Here is a 21,955-nt window from a genome sequence, read left to right as displayed (position 1 = left end):
GGGTCTCTATATCCCTAGCAAATAAAATAAAATACATTTGATGTGAAATACATTAGGAGACTTGTATATAACGTGATTGTTGGACTACCCATTCCTAATTTCAGTACATCCAAACGCACCCTTAAAGCTGCTAAATAAATAATATTAAGAATTGTGAGTTATCATGTGGAAGATCCACCTGAAGAAAAGTACAATCACGTCGATGTGGCAAGATCTGACAAAAGTTTTCTCACAAGCCAGCATTCCAATCCAATTGATATGGATCATATCTCTATCATCACACGGATCAGGCAATCCTAACCATCCAATTAATGGCTCTCAAAAGGGTGTTTACCAGTAAAATATTGAATGGTTCAAATTCAATAAATGAGATGGTTAGTAATATCATATCAGTGTAATTTTGTAGTTATGCTCTATTCACAATTGGGTCAGTGATTTAAACAGTCTAGATCTCCCTATAGGTATGCTATATGTACGGTTGAAGAATCTCCACCACAGATGGACCATTCGTATAAGACTAGCAATGGGCCGGGCCTAGGCCTAGCTACACCAAACTTTTGAACAGGGTGGGCCCTACCCATTTCCAGGCCTACACTAACACATGCATGCACCACATTGACATGATCTAGCAGATGTCGTGTGCTATAGCTATGTGTACGTTTGCTGTCTTTCTTGTAGAATCTGGACTGTCCATCTGCATCTGCGAAGACATCATGGATTGACCCTACCAAAAAAAAAATCATATAAGTTGGATGATCTTACCTACTGATGAGAGCACTCACTGATGATTAGTAATGAGAGCGTATTAACACCTTGTTCAATTGTCAATCCTCTTGGTACACGTATAGTAAACATGATGAGTGGGAGCGCGATATTTTGGACAGAGCAGATTCGCATAAGCCCACTTGATGAACAGCTCAGATCTCCGCCAGAATCACCTCTTCAATCTCAGACTCTTAGGAGTTTCAACTCCCGGTCGAGGGTTCGAGTACCCATAGGTGGTGAAATTGTGAAATTCCACCAGCGTGAGTGTGTGCTCGTGAAAAAAAAAAAAAATCTCTCCGCCGGAAGGGTCCTTACTCTTGCTCAGGTGGTAGACTCTCAGGAGTTTCTACTCCCGGTCAAGGGTTCGAGTACCCATAGGTGGTGAAATTCCACCAGCGTGAGCGTGTGGGCTGTGTGCGCATGTGTTAAAAAATAAAAAATAAAAAAAATCTCCCCGCCAGAATTTCCTTGGCTTTCCCCTTTTGAAGTCATCTACACTGAATTACTGATACCAGTGTGTTTGATAAAAAAGGAAATTAAGATAAGAGAAGAAAGATATACAAATAACAGATTGGAAGTAGAAATCAAAACTTCAAACCAATAGGAGTTCAGCATTAGTTGTTTGGATCCTCCTAAGAATCATAATCACCATGAAATATAATTACAGGCATTGAAGTTCCCTGCAATGATAAAAATTCGCAACAAAGGGACCGTAATGTTTTCTCTATAAGTTCCAAATGCCACAGACAATCCTCTCCTCTAAAACCCAGATGACGATCTTCAGGCCCGGTTAGGATCACAGATTCAAGGCCAATTGCTTTCTCCATAACGAATTTCAGCAGACGAACTTCATTTCGCCTTGCCATAAAGCCCTTCATCTTAACCATCTTGAGGTGATGGAACACAATTGAAACGGTCGAATCGCCATTGACCAGAAACTCTCCAGCGATACACATTTAAGGAACCATGGTTGTCGAGCTACCGATCCACATGAACACAAAATGGAATTGAAGTTAGAAATGGCTACGGTTGATAATCGAGAATAGGAATAAAGGCTGTGTTTAGATGCAAAAGTGAATTGAATTGTGAAAAATCAGTTCCTTAAAAGGGGAGATGACCACATTATAAAAATGATGCCTTGCAGTCAGGAAGTAGACAGTCAAAATGCAGTTAACTTCCTCTTGAGTCCAAACTGAAAGCCAATGAATTTGGAATTGGGAGCCTAACCTTTCAATATGGAATTTCATGATATTTGGTGCAAACAACTGAGCCCTTAGAGATCCCGTTTTTTTTTTTTTGGGTGAGGATTAAGTAATCTCAATAATGAAAAATATGATCTCTGATGCATAATTACGATTAACTAAAATGAGATGGACTCATTTCTAAATGTTACCCAAACAGGCCCTTAGGCAACTATAGTTTTGCTCATTTCTTCTTTACTAAACAGAGTTATTGCAATTCAATTCAATTGGGCACCCAAACACAGCTTAAGTTAGCAACCTTGAATTCAGTGATGAGACGCACATCTATGAAAACTCTCTCCAAATAAGGACAGCCAATGCGGATGGAAGCGACAGTGATGAGCGTTGATTCCAACATTGGGCTCTTCAGCAAATGCAATTCCGTAAGATTAGGGAATGTGGCAAACGGGCTGAGGTTGTTTCGGTCTTCATAAATAACCTATTCAGACACCAAAATTTGAAAAGGAAGGAATGTTTCATTAATGGTTGAAGAGGAAATATACCACACTCAACCCAACAATCTACAACCAAACAAACAGTATATGGGGCCCACCTTTGTTGAGTTGAACTGTTAATATGACTGGCCTCATCATGGATGGGAGATAATACCTGAAGAAATGGACCGCAGACGGTAAGAATCGTGACATGTGAAAGTTCTGATAGTCTTTTTGTGGTCACCACACCATTCTGCTTCTTGGCAATCTTCAAAGTTGATCATGGCATCGACCAATTGCGAGATGTTCTTGAAAGAGAGGTCGATCATTTTTCCATCATACTGTAACAATAGGAGACTGGGAGTGTCGATCTCAATTGCTTGCAGATTCCAGAGACTCATCACTGTCAATCTCTTAAGCATCAAACCAGGACCACTGACCTTCAGATACTTCAGTAGATGACAATACACAATACTCAAGCTCTCAAGAACTGGGCAATTCAGAATCAATCTCCAGATCGACTCATCTGAAATCTCAACATATGACAAGGAGAGAATTTTGAGAGATCTCAAACCATTGAAATATGAAGGCAAGCTCAAAACACAAAAGTCCAATTTCAAAAGTGTAATCGTCGGACAATTGAATACAAAGCAAGGTAGCTTAAACTGCTCTCTCCAAGTGAAACTCCCCAACGAACCCAAGTCACTACATCTCCAAGTGAAATCAAGATCGAGCTCTTGAACGCCTCTCACTGTTATGAAACGGATCCATTTTGTGACTGGGAATGAAATCTTCTTACTTGGGCAGAAGCAGAGATGAAATCTCTGTGTTTGGATCTCTTTGCGTAGCTGTAGAAATCGGTTGACAACAGATACCATTTCTTTCCGAGTCAGGGTTGTTAGCTCCATGAAATTGAAGTCGATATTCGGGATGTAAGCCCAAAGGTATCTCCATCTTCTTGAGAGAACACTCGTTCTTACAGCAGTTTTCATCGGCAACAAAGAGAGGATGTGATTGAGAACTGTGTCAGGCAAATTACTGATCCGATCCACATCCTTGTTCTCCATGATTCAAAGCAATGAACTTGTTTGCTTTGGCTGTTTTAGCAATTTGTACAGAAAATGGTTGACCCAATTCATCTTTCTAGAACTTGGACGATCCTGCTAAGGGTACTCGCAAGAGTGGAATTTTCTTCTACTGCTATCAGGGCCATTCATCAGGTGAATGGTGAACCCCACTGTATATGTGCCATGATCAGGCCAATTGGTCATCAGGTATTTCTTGAATGATGACTGTTAATCAGCCATTCAGACCATCAGCTTTTTTTCGGCACACGTGCGGTCTACCATCCTTATTTTTTATTCATGGCGCACAAAGTGGGGTCCATTTAATGAAGAGCCCGGATCATGCACAACATTCTGAGAGTAGGATTCTGAATTCTGTTCTTGTGAGTAGTCTTGGCATTTCTCTACTAAGATATGGGAAACTACTACCATAAGGCCTTTTAGGCTGTAATAAAGAAACAAAGTCTGTCAAAGCACATATTTTTTTAAGAATGGGAAGATTCCACAATAGCTGACAGTTTCATTGCTGTTATAAAGTCAAATGCAAAACTTGCAATATACACCAAAACCATGGACAAGTATTTTACAAGTGGGAATATAAAATGGGTCTCCCCCCTTTATGTTTTTGTTGAAACCAGCATTCCATACAGGTAGGGCCCACATTTCAATAATCGAGACAAAAAAAAAATCTGTGGGATCTCCTGTGCATGCAAGATGCTGAAAAAATGACCCGTCTGATTTTTCCAGCCGTTCAGTTACTGCTCTGCAAATGGATGGTTAGAAAAAAGATTCAGCCAACATCATATACATAATTGGAAAACATGTACCAGTAATGGCTGGTATAGCTTAGATGGAAGAGATTTTTGGTCCATCGACCATCTACAGTGGGGGCCCACCAGGTGAATGATCTGGATTGCCGAAAGCTTGATCGCACTTCTACAGAATACTGTCCCAAAAATAAAGTAACTTGGGCTGAGCACTGTAAAATACTTCATTGTATATGAAATAGACCTGGGAGGACGAAAATTTATCCTCCTCGGTGAATAGATAGGATCCACTCCCACTTTCTACACCACACATGGCATATGCATATGATGATCTGAACTGTTAATCCACTGGGAAGAACCATGAATGGGCCATGGACCAAATATTGCAGTGACTGAGGAATCATAACCATTAAAAAAGGTGTAAAAAATCACTAAAATTCTGTACGTAATCTTCTTCTTCTTCTTTTTTCTTGGTATGATATTCTCAATTTGGTTAGGATAGTCAGCTCATCATCAGCATTTAAGGTGCCTGATGAGGAATGAACAAGATCATCACATACATGCCATATGGAATGGATCTCTTGCCCTGCACAAAGTTGCATTGGAAATTTTACAACAGCACAGTGACAGATTAAGGTCGTTTATCTCATCCAAACCAAAATTCCAATTCTCAATCACCATTGTTATTCGGTCACAAAATTTCCAAGGATACCAAGAATTGGTGTAGTCTCTATACTGTAAAATATTTTTAAATAGTAAGAACTAGAATGTGATATAACCAGTCCTGAAATCCAAAATCAATGCACCCCAAAATGATTCCTTATACTCATATAACAGTCATGATACAGCCATCAAATCCCTTCCACATGATGGTAATCAATTTCTCAATGTTTCGACAATTTGACATGTATCAAGCCAAGTTTATGCATGAAAGGATCTGCTACTTGTATTTTGCCACATGAAAAACTCATAAGATGATCAAGGCAAAAAATTCTTTTTTGGGGCAAATTGATTTTTAATGGAAAAAATTAATTTTATTTAGAAAAACTTAAGAGACCAATTTAAACAGAGATTGGCAGTAATCAACCATTAATAGAATTAAGTCAAAGGTGGAAATATTAGTGGAGAGGGATCGATTTATTTAGGCCCTGTTTGGTAAACACATAAAAATGAGTTGATCTCATTTTAGGTAACAGTAATTAGGCCGAGATCTTGATCTCTAATACAAAATGTGTTCATGTAAATGGCGATTATCTATTAGAGAGATATGCCTCTAATACATAGTTAATGTTAACTAAAATAAGATTAACTCATTTTTAGGGGTCTACCAAACAGGGCCTTGGTAAGTACATGAGATAGAATGATTGGAAAAAAAAAAAAAAGAAGCAAAGATTGATATTAACCCAACTCATTAGGCTGACTCATCGGACCGGCCACAAAAAAACAGTGGGCCCTTCACAAAGAAAAGGAAAAAAGATAAACGCATGTGGGGCTATCTCAGGCCAATACTTCTACGCCTGTGGATTAGGTACTAATATTTCAGAGAGACTGGTATTCTGAGCCCTGTCATGATAAGAATGATGAGTGTATAACATATATGGTGAAGATCTAAGACAAGTTGTATCATAGGCTTACAAAATTACTAGTTGCTTTTGGATACAAGGGATAGTCCATGCATTAATCTGGATCGTCCAATGATTATTTGTACCCGACTCTCGGCAAGCTTCTTCTTTTGCAGCATTCCAAACACCTGATGCGATCAAAACAAAGCCACCTCCCTAGTGGATTCAAGCAAAACTCGGATGGGGGTATTTCCGAATCCTATGTTGTACTGATTTTTCACATAAAATATTTAAAAAAACATAAAAATATTAAAAATGGAAAGCAAAAAGGTAGATTGCATCCCATGTTCAAAACAAAGAAAACTACATATGGGTCTGATTGTGTAGCTCTATTGGACGGTGCTCAAGTGTCACAAAACTGAAGATGCAGATTGGGTCCCACCTAACCTACCGAACAGATGTTCAACACAATCCCATGGACATCTATTAAGTTCAAGGAAAATGGTATTGCAACTTGTAAACCATATCCAGGAGTCAGTATCATCAAAGTTGTGATAATTAAACTCCCCCGGTCCCAATTTCTCTAAGTAAGTTGGTTCTTGGAATTTCTTGAAAGTGGTGATTATCATTTTCTCCAATTTTGCCGCATTCTTGAGCAAAAACTTCACAAGCTCGATATCGTTCTCATGTCTACCAAAGTGCCTGACGTCAACTGGCTTAAAGGGACCGAGATTGTAGACCTTTCGATTCCGATCTTCGTCCTCGTCTTCTATCTAGATACCAATTAGAAATTGAATGTTAAACGACATAACGTGAATTGTAGGCCATAAAAAATGTAAGTTAACATATTAGGAACAGGGGGAGTCATGTGATCCTTGTGGGTTTTCAGTTTGCATGAGTGGGTCACCCAAGTTTTAATGATTTAGGTTGTTGATCCGATCTACTCCACTTCAAATGGACCATGAATTAGTGACCCAGAACATTGATCTGATGAATGAATCCATGGGCAAAGAATCTCCCTTCTAGGACAAAGGTTCAGATTGTCCAATCAAGAGGATTACATAGGAAAATGGTCCACCACTAGTGGGATCCATGATCCATCAGATCAACTATCACCACCAAATCACGGGCACCATTTGTGCAAACTAGGAACTTGAGGATGCTATTCGTATCCTTGGTCAAGGATCATATAATTCCATTGTGTTAGAAAGGCAATCATTGGAATATTAAGGGCATCAATCGCACCTCAAGAACAAAAGTTTGTAGATTTGGAGAGCTCTCTAAGATGCAGGTTATCAGATGAATATGGTCTTCCCTGAGACTCGTTGTAAGCTTCAAATGCTTTAGACTGTGAAAAGTATGCAGGTGCTTTAACATGTCTTCAATGGCGGAGAGGAACTTGCAGATGACAAGGCAAAGGAAAAAAAAAAAAATTCACCAATGAGGGTGAGATAGTACATTCAGACAGTCTGCCAACTCATCCGCTGTATGTGCGAGAGTGACATATACTACAATGATGACCATCCAAACCATGGGTCCCACTGCAGATGAGGCATAGTCCAAAATCACATCATCAACATCATCATCTAAGCCTTATCCCAACTAATTGGGGTTGGCTACATGAATCCTGTTCCTCTATTCCACTGGCATGGACTTGAAATGTCAGATTGTAAGGACAAACAAATATGAACCATCTGATTTTCCTCTTGTATTTTGGACTGCTAATCGATTTAGTTCAGCCGTCCACTTGACCACCACCTTCATCCACAACAGGTCCACAATTTGGCAGTGAAGGCAAATGTAGTCTATTACATAGGTTGATTACAATCAAGCGCTATCTAATAGTCTATTACATAAGTTGATTAAAATCAAGTGCTATCTAATAGTCTTGCATCCTTTAAATGTGTCAGGGAACCTTTCATGGACGAGTTGGAGAAACTAAGGTTTATGGAGAAGAAGAAGAAAAGGAGCATACCTCAATACAGGAGGCAGAAATTGTTAGAGATTTTGCATTATGAAGCCTTCTAAGAATCTTACGAAAACAATAACTGTGATCAAGATCAAAGCCACCAATATTATGCTTCCATGGAAGATTTCCTCTAAAATCAATGAATGCATCTTCAAGAGTTGGTAGGATCCCTACAGTGTAGTCCCGTGCTACGTTACCAACTAATTTGAAAGATAAGAGATTGGGAGTAGAAATATAGATCCTACACTCGTGTAGACCACGGCAATTGCTGATAACCAATTTTTTAAGTTCATGGCTGGAGATATTGAGAAACTCGAAATGGGTCAGACCACAATTTTCAAGGTTCAAATTCTCAAGCTTGGGAAAGCTCAAAAAGAGTTCTTCGAATGTCTTCTCATTCGGAAAGTCAACCTCTGTAAGATGCAACATCTTAATCCTACTAAGACCTGATGCAGTAGGCAGTCTGAGAACAGAGCAGTTCAATGCCAGTTTCAAAATCAATAACGACTTGCAAGTAAAAAGGCAGCAAGGAAGTTCATATTCTTCCATGGGGATGTAGAGGTCGAGCTCCTGGACGTTTAACTTTACAGCAGAAGCAATCCACCCATTGATCTGGGTTGTATGTCTGCTCCTGGCCCACAGTAATGAGAGCCGGAGCTTCTGTAGAACAGGCCCATCATGATGAGTAACTAACCGATCAATTGAACTTGCAAAAGTTTCCCATTTATTGAAGAGGCAACTGTCTAAATCCAGACTGGTGATGGTGGTCCAGATGTATCTCCATTTTCTCGATAAAATGCTAGTCCTAGCAGCCTCTTTTATTGGAAGGAAGGAGACAATTTGATTTAGGATGCCATTGGGTAAATCGCTAAGTCTGTCGTTGGTCTCCACCTCTGGCCAATACATTTCGTACCACCTTCTCTTCAACCTTCCTATACTGGTTTGTTCTAAGTCCTCCGCCATCAGTTTCAAGCTTTTCCTCTCGAACAGAAAATGCCACCTGTTAAATTGGCTCAATGACAGATCAACAAGGTCCACACAATGAACTCAATGAGGTACAAGCCATGCTCCACCACTCAACGTTACTTCATCTGATGAGAAAACAGTTTGTGTCCAACTCTATCCATGCCTGTAAGTTCCTTGCAACAAAAATGCCAACGTAAATAGCAAAGAGTACACAATTGGATATGCATTAGTAAAGGCTGCTTTTGGATGTTTGGTTAAATTGAATTGCAAGAATCGAATTCGACCGAAGAGTCAATTACCAAAATGGGGTGAACTCCACTCTTCATAATGGACTAACCCCCAAACTGCAAGTATTGTTGTTTTCAGTTGTGCAGAATGGCAATTAGGGGTCTTGTTCTCATTACAAACTGAAACGGCACCACCCCATGTTTGTCATTCCTTCTTTATGAATTGAACGAACTTCAATTCAGTACAACTGACCACCACATGTGCCTTCATGCTTACAAAACAACGAATTTAAGATGAATGCGAGGAAGTAATATAAGTAGTGCTTTGAGAAGCAAACATGCACACTAATAGCTTATTAGTACGCCTAGAATTAAATGAAAAGGACAAACGTTTAGTTCTACCATGTAACTAGAGAAGCTAACAAGGATTCCATTTTCTAGTACTTTGATATGCATTTTTTTCTTCTTCTTTGCCTCTTCATGTAGATTCTTATTGTATTGACCATATGATGAACCCAGGTAGTTAGGATAAGGCTTAGATGATGATGATGATTGTATCAATTCATATCAAAGAAATAGATGCCTTAACTAAGGCTGTTCAAACAGGCATAAAGTCAACTAAACAGTATTCCCGTGGCAATTTGGTCATGGAGTTTGAGTTCAGGGGAGGTAGCATGGTATCCCCATCATCAGGTCACCAACTTCCTCAATTTTCCACATTGGGCAATAGTAAACCTCCATACAAGGCCTTGCAATTTTGTGGAGACCTGTGTTTTTGGTATATAATCCCCTAATCTTGGTCCCTGTGAACCCCTTTTGAGGGGTGTCCAGTGACTGAGGAGGTCAAAGACCAAGAAGTGAGTTATTTATACTAAACATTCTTCTTATGGCTAGATCCAATCTCCCAAGTCCCTTGAGGAAAGTAAAAAAGAAATTTTCATTCTTCCAGAGGCACACATTTTCCTAAAGTTGTAGGGCTTTTTTGTTGAGTTCCTTAGAGAGAATTATCCCATACCCCTAGATATTCTCTAACTACCCACATGTGTTAGTTTTAGGTCATTTACCCCTTTCTTGAAAGGCCGTTTGAGCTTTTCCTAGGAGTGTTGCATGGGTCACTTTGTGCCATAGAGCCTGGTACTTGGACATTGGCTTGACGCATTTCCTTAGCCTCTTCTTACCTTTATTGGGGCTTCTATGCTAAATGACTTCTTTTGCGATGATGATCAAATCGAAACCTGATTTTAATGCCATAATATAAAACATTTCTAACCACTCCAGCATTGGTTCTCCATGAAAAGAAAAAGTGTAACAAAATAATCGTATTTGGTTTTCCAATTTCTGGATTTACTTTGTTAATCATATTTGGTTTTCCAATTTCCAGATTACAAAGTAAATAAGTCATCATATCTTTTCAAGTGTGTTTGCTTAAGAGAGAATAACAACACAAAAAACGAGAGTCAAATACACACATAAAGTAAGCGGGTAAGAGGAAATTGTAATCATTACATTTTTACATACCAAAAGGCCCATTTTCAGAGTGAACCATAATGTAATCATTGCATTCAAATGTAAGTAATGTCACCACACAATTACAAGGGTAAAGAAGCATTACCAATTTCCAACCAATTACTGTTGTAAGTGGAAAACCAAACAGGCCCTAAGCCATTCATCAAACAGCTACAACAATCATCACCTACTAACTAATATATAAATATCAAACATCTATGAGCTGAAAACTAGAAGCTTGGGTGAAGCCATTCTCCAAGGGAAAGAACTTGAATCCATTTGACAATAAATAAATAAAATAATAATAATAAAAAGAGAAGATAGGGTTGGGATGATCGGAGTTATGGTAGATCGGGAAAGTCCAACTAGAGGATCCTACTGAATTAGGGCTTTTTTTAACCCTTTTTTTTTTTCTTTTTTTTTTTTCTGGATCGTGGTCCATCCGCGATGGGATCACTAGGCGGACGGTCCAAATCCACCGTCCTCTCTCAGATATGATGATCGGCTAGAGATATGCAGGCCGATCATCGTGCCCTTTGCAGAAGTGGGCCCCATGATCCAGTGATCAAGACTGTTGACCTGGCGGGCATGATAGTGGATGGACCATGCCAGATGAAGGTCTTTTTCAGGCAAGGTCCATCGATAGTTGGGCCCATCGGATGAACCGTCTGGATCATTTGATCAAAGAGGTTTTTTTTTTTTATTAAATAAAGTCAACATAGAGACAGAGACTAACCTTTTTTACCCTTTTTTTTTCTTTCTTTTTTCTTCCTCCTATTTTACTATGAGAAAGGGAAGGAGGGAGAAGCGAGAAGCGAAGATGGCAATGGAAGCACACGTGACCACGTGTTACATGTGTGAGAGATCTGGGCCACTCATCATGCAGGTTCTGGTTCAAAATCAGGCTGGCTAACTCATCGGTGGGCGTCCAAATTTCAACGATCATATATGACTAATGGTAAGCCTCTGACATGCTTGATTTTTAGGAAAGGACGTGACCACGGAGGGAAAGCCTGATTAGTGGTCAGGATCTCACATGCTTTTACAATGTTAGGACGTGTTAGGCGAACCGCCTCTACCGTCTTCTGCTGTAATCGCGCCAATGTTTCGCAAGATCGTCCAAGATGGACGCGGATTGCGACCTACCTCCGCCCGGACAGGGCTTTATGGGGCCCACAGTGATGTAAGTGTTTTATCCACGCCGTTAATCGTTTTTTTTTCAGATCATTTTAAAGTAAGATCCAAAAAATGGGGCATATCCAATGCTTAAGTGGACCACAATGTACGGATTGAACTTCCACCGTTAAAAACTTCTTGGGAGTTGGAGAAGTTTCGGTTCAAAGCTAATATTTGTGTTTTTACTTCATCCACGTCTACATGACCTTATGAATAGGTTTGATGATAAACAAACCTCACGGTGGCCCTTAGAAAGGTTGCAACGGTGGGTGTCATTATCACTACAGCTTCCTTTGGTGTGGTCCGCCGGAGCTGTGGACATGCCTCATTTTTACTAAAGCATATTAAAATAATCCGAGAAAAGCGATGGACGGCACGGATAAAAAAATTCAATCACGGTGGGCCCCACGGAGCCCTGCCCGGACGGATTAACTCTATCCGCGTCCGTCCAAGATAAGAAGGGCGCGGATTAGGTATAGGCGGAGTCTCCTAGTGCCTGACACAGTGATGCATGTATTTCATCCACACCGTCCACACATTTTTTCATATCATTTTAGGTTACGGGACCAAAAATAAGACAGATCCAAGGGTCAAGTGGACCACACCATACGAAGAAGCGGTGCTAAGGACGCCCACCATTGAAACCTTCTTAGGGACCACCGTGTCGTTTATTTTCCATACAACCTGTTGATATGTTCATATATACACTTGGATCAAGTGAAAAAACAAGTATCATCTTGATCCAAAACTTATGTGGTCCTTAAGAATTATTATGGGCCAGGCTCAGGCCTGTTTCTTTTTACACATCACAGATCTGGGCCAGGCTAGGGCCCACTTTACTTTTGGGCCAGCTTGGACAGCGTCCATTAACAACTGCCCCAATGATTTCTAGGCAACGCAGACCACTGATCATCTTTCAATCACTCTATTTGTGGCCTGAGTGGGAAGGTATACAATCACGTTCGGCCATCAGATAGGAGGGGTCCACTCCAACGTTGATTGCCCATGGCCCCAATAGAAGTTCAAAATCCTCCAAACAAGTAGCTGCCAAATAGGCAGTAAGATTAAGCTTTACTGTTCCCAGCCAATTTTGTATTGCATGCCGTTGATTGTATGGCTATGATCATCCAATCAAGGTTTCTCTTGGGTCATTTCCAACCGACAGCCTATTTAATCATAGGTGGGCCTACTTGGGCCCCACGTAGGAATTTCCACGAACACAAGGTATAAAGAATTCGTACCACATCATTATTCCTAAAACCACAATCTAGAAGCAGTAGCTTGAAAAATAGAAAATAGCAGCAACCTATTCCATCAATATAAATACTATGCAAGGAAACTGCAATTTGGTCTAATCTACTAATTGTCACAATCCTATATGATAGTGCATCCAAACACAACCTAAACTAATTTCATACCCTACTCATATATCCATGTGTAATAACAAGTTTATATGTTGTACTTGGGTCACATCAATCTCATGATGGTCTATATCAGTATCATGATTCATGAACAAGATCATGGTGGACCAATGTGATCAATGGTTTGGATTATCTGACTGTTGGATATTTAGATTGAGCATACTAGTGGGCCCCATAGCAGTTGTGATTGGTGCAAATGCATATGGGGTGGAATATGTGGAGACTCCGGAGGAAGAAGTTGTGATGTTTTAAACTACTCCAAGCTCCTTGTCTTATGTTTGGTTCCTTGTCTTATGTTTGGTCCTTGAAAGGGTGCAAGTTGCTCATGTAGCATGCAGCTCCTTTGGATTGAGATTTATGGTGGAGGTTCTAGATGGGTGATGCAAAATCCAACAAGTTCATATGCAACTAGGTGCATAGGAAAGTTTCCATACACAGATCGCACCAGATCGTTTCTCTTGCTTAAATGAAAAGCTGAGATTTTCCCAAAAAGAGGAAATGGCCAATGGTTTCATGCAGCTATTGTGATTTGCTGTTTATATAGGATTCCAGTTTTGTGTACTTGATGTATTTTAATCACAGATGAAGCTTGGAGTCCATTTAGATATCTGCTCGAAAATGCGGTCTTCTCCTAAAATGCCACTGCTGTTGTGGAAACTAATGAAACAAAATAAATAAATAAATAATAAAAACTAAAGCTTTGGATATGCTTCACTTTGGGCTCATGGCCTAAAATGAGCTGGCAACAGCATGGATAAAACAAATACATCACGGTGGGTTGCACAGAGTCCTACCAACACAGAGGTGGTCACCACGCAATCTTGCATCTATGCATGTGTAGTTTTGCACTATTTCAAAAAATTGAACTGACTTGGATAACAAATTTTTTTTTTTTTTGGGTGATGTTAGATTGTATTGCAGGATAAAATGATTGATCGATGCATCGATAATGGATATTGCAATAAGAATCAAATCTGAATTGCATACTTGAATGGCAATAAATTGTTTGGATGTGAATAGATAAATTGATATTCCAGAGACTACATGTCTTTCAACTCTCCTACTCACTAACTACAAGAATCTACATAAGTGAATTGCTAAGATGAAAACATACTCCTGCATTATCCACCACAACCAGTTGTCAAGACAGGAAGCATGGACTATCTGTAGATTGAAAAGAGGAGATACAAACCCAATCTGTCGAATGACCCATGATACCCAAATGATTCAAAATTGGCAACGTACTCCATCATGTTTTTCTACAGTAGTTCAATTTTAGGTGTGATCGCTGCGTCCATGCCATATTTGAGTATTATAGCAAATAACTCCGCCAGTCTATGCATATGAAAATGATACTTCCGCATGAGAAGACGCTCTTGGGAAAGCTAGGATATCCTTCGAAACCTCTGAAAATACTCCAGACCATTTCTTAATCATCTTAAACTCGCGTTCATTGCTGGCATAGATGGTCATTTTGTCTAAAACCATAGCATTCTTCAACAAAAATTTCACTAGCATGCCTTGTCTCATTGACCTTCTAAGAATACGATTCACTGACCAAGCTTTCTGCTTCTTGTATTTATCTCCCCCGCCGATGAAGCCAAATATCTTGATTGTCTTGAGGCAATGTTCAAGACAAGGAAGATTGGACTCTTGTGATGCCAAGTACTCTACTCCATGAAAATAATATTTCGCCATAAAATATTCAAAAGTTTCATCCCACTGAAAAATCAGAGAATTACCGTTAAGATCATGTGATATTAAAAAGGAGCTTGAAAGTTGAATATAAATGAATATCATAAAGATATGAGGGATAAAAGTAGAATGAAGTTATGTGGTACTCACATTGAGATAGAAAGTGGGAATTATCTTTATAATGAGAGTCTCAAGATAAGGGGAACTCCTCAACAAACCTACAATCCCAGGAAGATCCCATTTTCTCAATCCTGTCTCTAGTATCAGATAATTGCAGCTAAAGATGGGAGCAGGAAACCTTATCAACTCCCATATTGACAACACCTTCTCAAAATAAAGCTAAGTTAGAACTAGAAAAAGGACATAATATAAATGTTATAAATCTGATTGTCCTCTCTAGATAAAATAATAAAAAAGAGAAAGCGACATATAAGTAATAAGTATGTGCGATTTAGCAATATGCTTGTGAAATGATAAAATGAAATATGTAAATTTTCTATGGTCTAAATATGATATGTTACTGTTTATTGGATTCAATTCAGCAATCTCATGTTGGCTATGCAAGATTTCTCTCAAAGAAGAAGATTAGAATCATCTTTCGCAAAATCTGAGAGGTCCCTTCTTCTTGAGAAAGACATGACAGAGCATGGATGGTCAGGATCATTTTTTTCTTTCATGGCCTTTAACTACTCTTTTTATGTCGATTGTGGTTTCCATCCTTGGACTTGCTAGATCTGGTTCGGATTCACCAAATCTTCCAAGGTACAGTCCTTGAAACAATTTTCTTCCATTACATCTAGTATGTTATCATGGGGGAACTCTCAGAGGAATTTCTGTTGATGGGTGGACCAGGATTATGTTCCTCAAGTCTACTTATGACAGCCTATTCTTAGAGAGGCCACCAAATGACATAATAGAGGAGTTCTCTGCTTTTGGGTTTATAAATTCAAGTTCCTGAAGGGCCGGTTTGGTTTTCCAATTTCCTATGAAATGCAAAGTAAATGAGCCATCATATCATTTCTAGGTGTTTGTTTAAACAGGAATTATGACTTATAAATCGAGAGTCAAATACAGTTGTAAAGGAAAGAGGTAAAGTAAATTGAATCATTGCATTTTCACATTAAAAAACTACCATTTTTATAGTGATTTCTAGGTGAAATAAACAATGTAGCAAAATCATCATTGTAGACAAATGCAAGTGATGTGAACGCACAATTACAAGAGTAAATAATAATTACCCATTTACAACCATTTACAGTTGTAATTGGAAAACCAAACAGGCTCTAAGGCCTAGACTTATGTACTTTCAACAAATTTAGTTTGATCAGGACTCAAACCACACATTCTATCAATCGTGCATAAGAAGCTTGCACATTCAGAGCAAGAAGTAGAGAAAATCCGAAGAGATGTTGGTTATTGGCCAATACAAATTCATAAGAGCAAACTAAATGTATCTCAAACTTGTGAAAACTATGGAAACACCAACAGGAACATTCACAGAGATGTTAACAAAGGTTTTCCTAATGGCTCTACGAAACTCCATATGTGGGTCCCAAGTTCCCAACACTCTTTTAACTTGACACTGGTTCATCCATCACTTGCTTTGAACTTACAGTCATTGGTCTCTTGGAAGAAACAAATCTAAAATTGAGAGGATTTATGAACTCGCATCCAGATTTCTTTCAAAGCCAATAAATTCTTCCATGTTGTGGGATGGGTCAAAAGGGCTGCAATTCTTGTGAACCATCCAACTTTATTCAAAATATTCTAATTGATTCAACTTTGGAGCATTACCATACTAAGTCTGAAGCAAGCTTGCTATCCTTGAAAGGAAGCATTTTTCAATGTTTTATCTCCATCTTTTCTTTATTTTCTTAGCATAGCTTAGCTTAGTTTACAACTACGGACTTAAGTTGTAGACTATGATCATCTCCATTTTGGTTGATCACACCCACCACGGTTTGTCTGTTTTGATAGGTGTATCAGGAATTTATCATTTTTCTTTTGTTTATTCATTTGATTGTCTCACAATTTATCAATAGTAATAAACATCAATTCTGAATATTAATGAAATCGGCAACGTTTTGCTTTATTTAATTTGAATGTGTATCTTAGTTCATTTGAAATTGTTTTGAAATTAAGTATTGGTGAAAGGGCTTGTCCTTAAGTCTGTAGATTCATGTCTACTGTCACAAGGTAAAAAGAACTCATTCGGAAGGATTAACCTCCTTTCCTTTCACTAGTCACCGGAACGGAGTGCAATATTACTAGCCTAGAGGACTCGGAAGTAATGACAATGATTCGATTAAGAGGGTTGCTGCTGATTTTTACTCCTCTCTCTTGAGGGCTGAACTCACTGTTGCGCATGAGGATCTGCTCAACTGCATCCCCCCGCTCATCTCGGCTGATGATAATAGGGAGCTTCTCCGCGAGCCATCCATTGATGAGGTTCTCTTGGCTGTCAAAAGCCTTCCGCCCAACGGTGATCCAAGCCCCGACAGTTTTACCGGTGCCTTCTTCCAAGGTTGTTGGGATATCATTGGGCAGGATATTGTCCAGGCAGCCTTATCGTTCTTCAGAGGGACCCCCCTTTCCAAGGCTTTTTCTGCTACTTTGATATGCCTCATCCCTAAGGCTGTTAACCTGAAAAAGTTTTTTGATTTTTGCCTCATTAGCTTATGTAACCGTGTTTACAAAATTTTTGCTTGCAGATAGGCTGAGTAAAGTCCTCCCAAAAATCATTTCCCCTGAGCAAGGGGCTTTCGTGCAAGGGAGATCCATCGCTGAAAGTTGTGCTCTAGCGTAAGAGATTTTCAGGGATATTGACAGGAAAGTCAGAGGGGGCAACATTCTCATCAAGCTCGACATGGAGAAAGCCTATGATATATTAGACTGCGCTTCCTCAAATCAGTCCTTCATCGGTTCAGTTTCGGGCCTGGCTGGATAAATCTTGGCGAGAAATGCTGGGCCAACTATTGGTTCTCTATTCTAATCAATGGTGAACCCAAAGGTTCCTTCCATTCCTTTAGAGGTCTTCGTCAGGGCGACTCGGGGCTGTTTATTATGGCATCAGAGGTTCTAAGTAGAGGTTATCAACAACTCTTCATCAATGGCGATTGCATCCCCTTCTCCACGCACCGATCCTGCCCGCTCATTTCCCACCAGCTGTTTGCTGATGACATGATCCTGCTGGCTAATGGTGGGAGGCCCACGTTAAGGAAAATTGCCTCATTCCTCCAGCTTTTTCAGTCTGCTTCTGGGCAGAAGATCAGCCCCATGAAAAGTTTCTTCATTCTCTCGTCGTCCTAATCAAAAGCCAGCGCTAGTGCTGCCCAATCCACGCTTGGCTTCACTCGGGGTGCAGTTCCTTTCACCTACCTAGGCGTCCTGATCTTCAGAGGGCGATCCTTGAGGAGGTACTTCAGACCGCTAGTTGAAAAATTCCAGTAGCATATTTCAGGTTGGAAGGCTAAGATTCTATCCCAGGCTGGCCAAGCGACCCTCATCAATCACGTGCTGCAGAGTATCCCAACTCACATCATGGCCGCTGCTGACATCCCCCTATCGCTTCTCGGGGACCTTGACAGGGCCTACGCAAACTTCTTTTGGGGCTGGGAAGGGGATCATAGACGAAGTCACTGGTTGTGTTGGGATCGCGTGTCTCGCCCCAAGGATGAAGGTGGCCTTGGCATGAAGAATCTGGCCCATGTCATGGGTGCCTTCAAAATTAAGCTCGCTTGGATTGTTGGTTGCAAGGGAGATCACAGCGCCTGGGCAAACTTCATCAGAGCTAAATACCATGACGATCTTATTGAGCCCAACGGGACTAGCTGATCCCCCCATGCGTCCCCTGCTTGGAAACAGACTTGCAGTTTCCTTCCGGAAGTGCTATCCAACTTGCATTTGATCATGGGCCTGGGTGAACTTAATTTTTGGACCAACCTTTGGTTAGGGCTTGGTCCGCTCTCTGAATGGGCCCAAGCCTTGCCTCCTCCTCATCCCTCCAGGGTCCGCAACTTCATCGGCCCGCTCAGCCGGATTGATCAGGACGCTGCCCGCGCCTTACTTCCCCAAGTGGTCGTGGACCACGTGGCTGATGAAGGCTTCTGCACCTCCTCCAATGTGGACAGACGTGTCTGCATTCCCTCCTCTTCTGGAGGGTTCCAGGTTAGCTTGGCTTGGAATTTATTGCGTCTAGCGAGCCCAAAGGTGCAGTGGGCTAAATGGGTGTGACATCCAGCGATTTCGGAGAAGCTGACGCTCTTCTCTTGGAAGATTATCTAGAAAGTGGTTCCGGTACATGAGAGAACCCAAGCGAAGGGTGTCCAGATGGCATCCAAGTGTTGGTGCTGACCTAATCCTCTTTGGCCAGATTCGGAATCTATTGACCATCTATTCTCGGCAGGCCCCTTCGCGGCTCATATTTGGGAGCATTTCCAGCCATTTTTTGCAGTGCACTCTTCGACCTAGTCCTCCGCTGTGGCCATGGCCACTCGTTGGTGGGCCACGCAACGCTCTGGGAGTGTCTGCATACCTTGCGTGCCCTCATGCCTCCATACATTTTCTGGAAATTTTGGGTTGAGAGAAACAGAGCCCGCTTCGACAATGCGATCTTCAGCTCTTTTAGGGTCATCCTCCAGGTCCACCGCTGGATTGAGAGGGTTGGACCGTCTCTTCCCTTGTCGAGGGTGATGTCTCGCCGTCTAGCTTCCACGCTGGCTGAACTCCGTATCACCAGTCCGACCTCTAGACCAAAACACCCCTTAATGGTGAAATGGGTGAGGCCCCAGAGGGGGTGGATCAAATTAAACGTTGATGGCTCGGCCTTGGGGAACCCAGGCCCTTCAGGGAGTGGGGTGTCGGGTGAGACTTCGAGGGCCGTTTTCTCTTTGGTTTCTCTTCAGGCTATGGCTCAGGCTTCAGCTCCTGTGCCGAGTTCCGATCAATCTATGAGGGCTTAGCCAAATGTGCCGAGATGGGATTCTCTAAGGTGGAAGTGATGTGCGACTCTAACTCGATTGTACAAATCCTCTCCAAAAATGCGTGCCATTCTTGGTCCTTACACTATTGGTTTGCGCGAGTGAGGGCATTGAGGGGCCATTTGGACATATCCTTCACCCACACCCCCAGAGAGGCCAACGCAGTAGCAGACGACCTGGCCAGGCGGGCCAGCGTAGCTCAGGACAGCGTGTCCTACCCCTTTGTAGCCTCACTTCCCCCCACCACTAGAGGTTTTCTATTCTTAGACAGGGTGGGTCTAGGCTACCTGAGGGAGCCTTAGACTTTTCCGTTCCTGTTTTGTTGCAGCTCCATCCAGTTGAGCTCTTCCCCGTCTGCGTGCCGGTTGGGCATTTTTTGCTTGTAGATTTTCTGTGGATACTTAGGATCCCTTCAGTTCAAGGGTGGCCTTCGGCTTTTGTGTGACCCTCCTGTTATACTTGTACATCTTCCCGATTTGAATGAAATCTTCTTTAACTAAAAAAAAAAAAGAGGACTCTGGATCTTCAATCCCAGTCTCCAATCTGTCTGTCTTGGTAAAGGGACACCAACAATTCAATCAACCTTTCAATCAGGCACGCTCTGGCACGCCCATGCATCCTACTCACACATGTGTACCAAATCTAGACTCTAAATCACACCAATGGTCCAGTTTGATTGAATTGAGTGTAACACCCACTTACATAACTTAACATTATAAATGAGAAACATAGAGAAAAGAAGAAGAAATCATTGTGGCTACTGAGTATAACACACACATTTGACATGGCAAACAAAGCATACCTGGACACACCAAGTGCAGACTTTAAGAACTCTAGCATGCCGAAGAGCGTCAAGAAGTGCCCGAAAAATATCATGATACTCGCTCTCTTCATAATCATCCCAACCGGCGTAAAATGACATTTGCAAATTGAGAGTTGCATTAACCAAAGATGGAAGGCTCTTAAAACGATGTCTCGCAGTGCCTATATCGCCAGAAATATTCAAGGACATGACATTGGGACCCCAAATTTCCAACCCAAACTCCGAATCATAATCATTCACAGTCAACTTCCTAACATTCCGACCCCTGAAATCGAGTCGACTAATACCATTGCATTTGTAAAGAAACAATTCTTCGAGCACCGGGCACCCATTCAAAATCCGTTCCATCTCATAATCCGCCATACTGGTCTGTTCCAAAGACAACCTCTTCATGTTTTTCCAAGAAACAATCATGGGCGGATTGATGTTGACGGAATTGAGCCTCAGCTCTGTCAACGAATCGTTATTGAACGAATCAAGGGGCAATGAGTATGGATCAATCCCAACAAACTTCCAATAGCCCCAATTTGAAAAACTATCACCGGAGAGGTCGAGATGGAGTACTCGGGCCTTTTTCCACAATGCGAAGCGGATCCAGTCATCAATGATGGGGTTATAAAACTTACCTTTATAATAGAAGACGAGATGGAATTCCTGAATGGTAGGGCTTTCGTAGAGAATCAAAGCTTGGTTGACGAAGGATACGAAATCGTTGTCGTTTCGTTTGCAGAGACGGGATTTTTGGAAGTGTAGATTTGGGGTGGAAGTAAACAAATGGGCCCACCTTTTTGATAGAAGGACCGTCTTCACTGCATCGGTGGCATGCAAGAAGGAGAGGATGCAGTGAAGGATGGAATCTGGTAGATTGCTGATGTGGTCAGGGTTTTGAACGGAATCTGGTAGATTGCTGATGTGGTCAGGGTTTTGAACGGTGATGATGTGTTGTTGTTGAAGCATGGTCGATGATTGGAGAAATTTGAGTGGAGATTTTGGAATGTGTTTGAGGCGAGAGAGAGAGAGAGAGAGTTCCAATGTTTATAGGACTGGGGCTGAAACTCGCGGGAAAGAGTATGTAGAGAAGGACGGAGACTGGATGGAAGTTCCTACGCAAGGATGCTGGGTGGGGCCCACTGCAATGTATGTGAGAAATTCATTCCGTCCATCCGTTTTGAGAGATCATCTTAGGACAAGCTACTAAAAATGAGGTGGATACAAAACTAAAGTGGGTCACACGAGAGGGAAAATTGGGGAAAGAATTACCACCGTTGAAACCTTCTGGGCTCCACCTTGATTTTTATATGCTATCCAAACCGTTTATAAGGTCATTCCCAATGGGATGAAGTGAAAAAATATAGCTTGA

The 21,955-nt window shown here is 41.1% G+C and overlaps 3 protein-coding genes across 4 annotated transcripts; all 3 read right to left on the bottom strand.

Moving 5' to 3' along the window:
* Positions 1-2,062: 2,062 nt before the first annotated feature.
* On the bottom strand, positions 2,063-5,733 carry LOC131236598 (F-box/LRR-repeat protein 25-like). 2 transcript variants are annotated; one of them, XM_058233888.1, is made up of 2 exons: positions 2,560-5,733; positions 2,063-2,445 (listed from the first exon to the last, which is right to left on the bottom strand). In XM_058233888.1, exon 1 carries the CDS (start codon positions 3,505-3,507, stop codon positions 2,596-2,598), a length of 912 nt encoding a protein of 303 aa, XP_058089871.1. In that variant the 5' UTR covers positions 3,508-5,733; the 3' UTR covers positions 2,063-2,445; positions 2,560-2,595. The 2 variants fall into 2 exon arrangements, with proteins under 2 accessions (XP_058089871.1, XP_058089877.1); XM_058233894.1 differs by having other exon boundaries at positions 2,616-5,733.
* Positions 5,734-5,867: 134 nt separating this feature from the next.
* Positions 5,868-9,308, bottom strand: LOC131236590 (F-box/LRR-repeat protein At4g14103-like). Its single transcript, XM_058233876.1, has 3 exons — positions 7,809-9,308; positions 7,079-7,231; positions 5,868-6,606 (listed from the first exon to the last, which is right to left on the bottom strand). The coding sequence occupies exons 1-3, from the start codon at positions 8,763-8,765 to the stop codon at positions 6,244-6,246; spliced, it is 1,473 nt and encodes a 490-aa protein (XP_058089859.1). The 5' UTR covers positions 8,766-9,308; the 3' UTR covers positions 5,868-6,243.
* A 4,782-nt stretch (positions 9,309-14,090) lies between these two features.
* Positions 14,091-21,612, bottom strand: LOC131236586 (F-box protein At5g03100-like). The gene is made up of 3 exons (XM_058234259.1): positions 20,575-21,612; positions 14,944-15,117; positions 14,091-14,820 (listed from the first exon to the last, which is right to left on the bottom strand). The coding sequence occupies exons 1-3, from the start codon at positions 21,550-21,552 to the stop codon at positions 14,434-14,436; spliced, it is 1,539 nt and encodes a 512-aa protein (XP_058090242.1). The 5' UTR covers positions 21,553-21,612; the 3' UTR covers positions 14,091-14,433.
* Positions 21,613-21,955: the final 343 nt, after the last annotated feature.

Source organism: Magnolia sinica, chromosome 1, assembly GCF_029962835.1.
Source record: "Magnolia sinica isolate HGM2019 chromosome 1, MsV1, whole genome shotgun sequence".
In the NCBI taxonomy this organism is placed as follows: Eukaryota; Viridiplantae; Streptophyta; class Magnoliopsida; order Magnoliales; family Magnoliaceae; genus Magnolia; species Magnolia sinica.
This window is presented reverse-complemented; position numbering and strand designations above follow the sequence as displayed.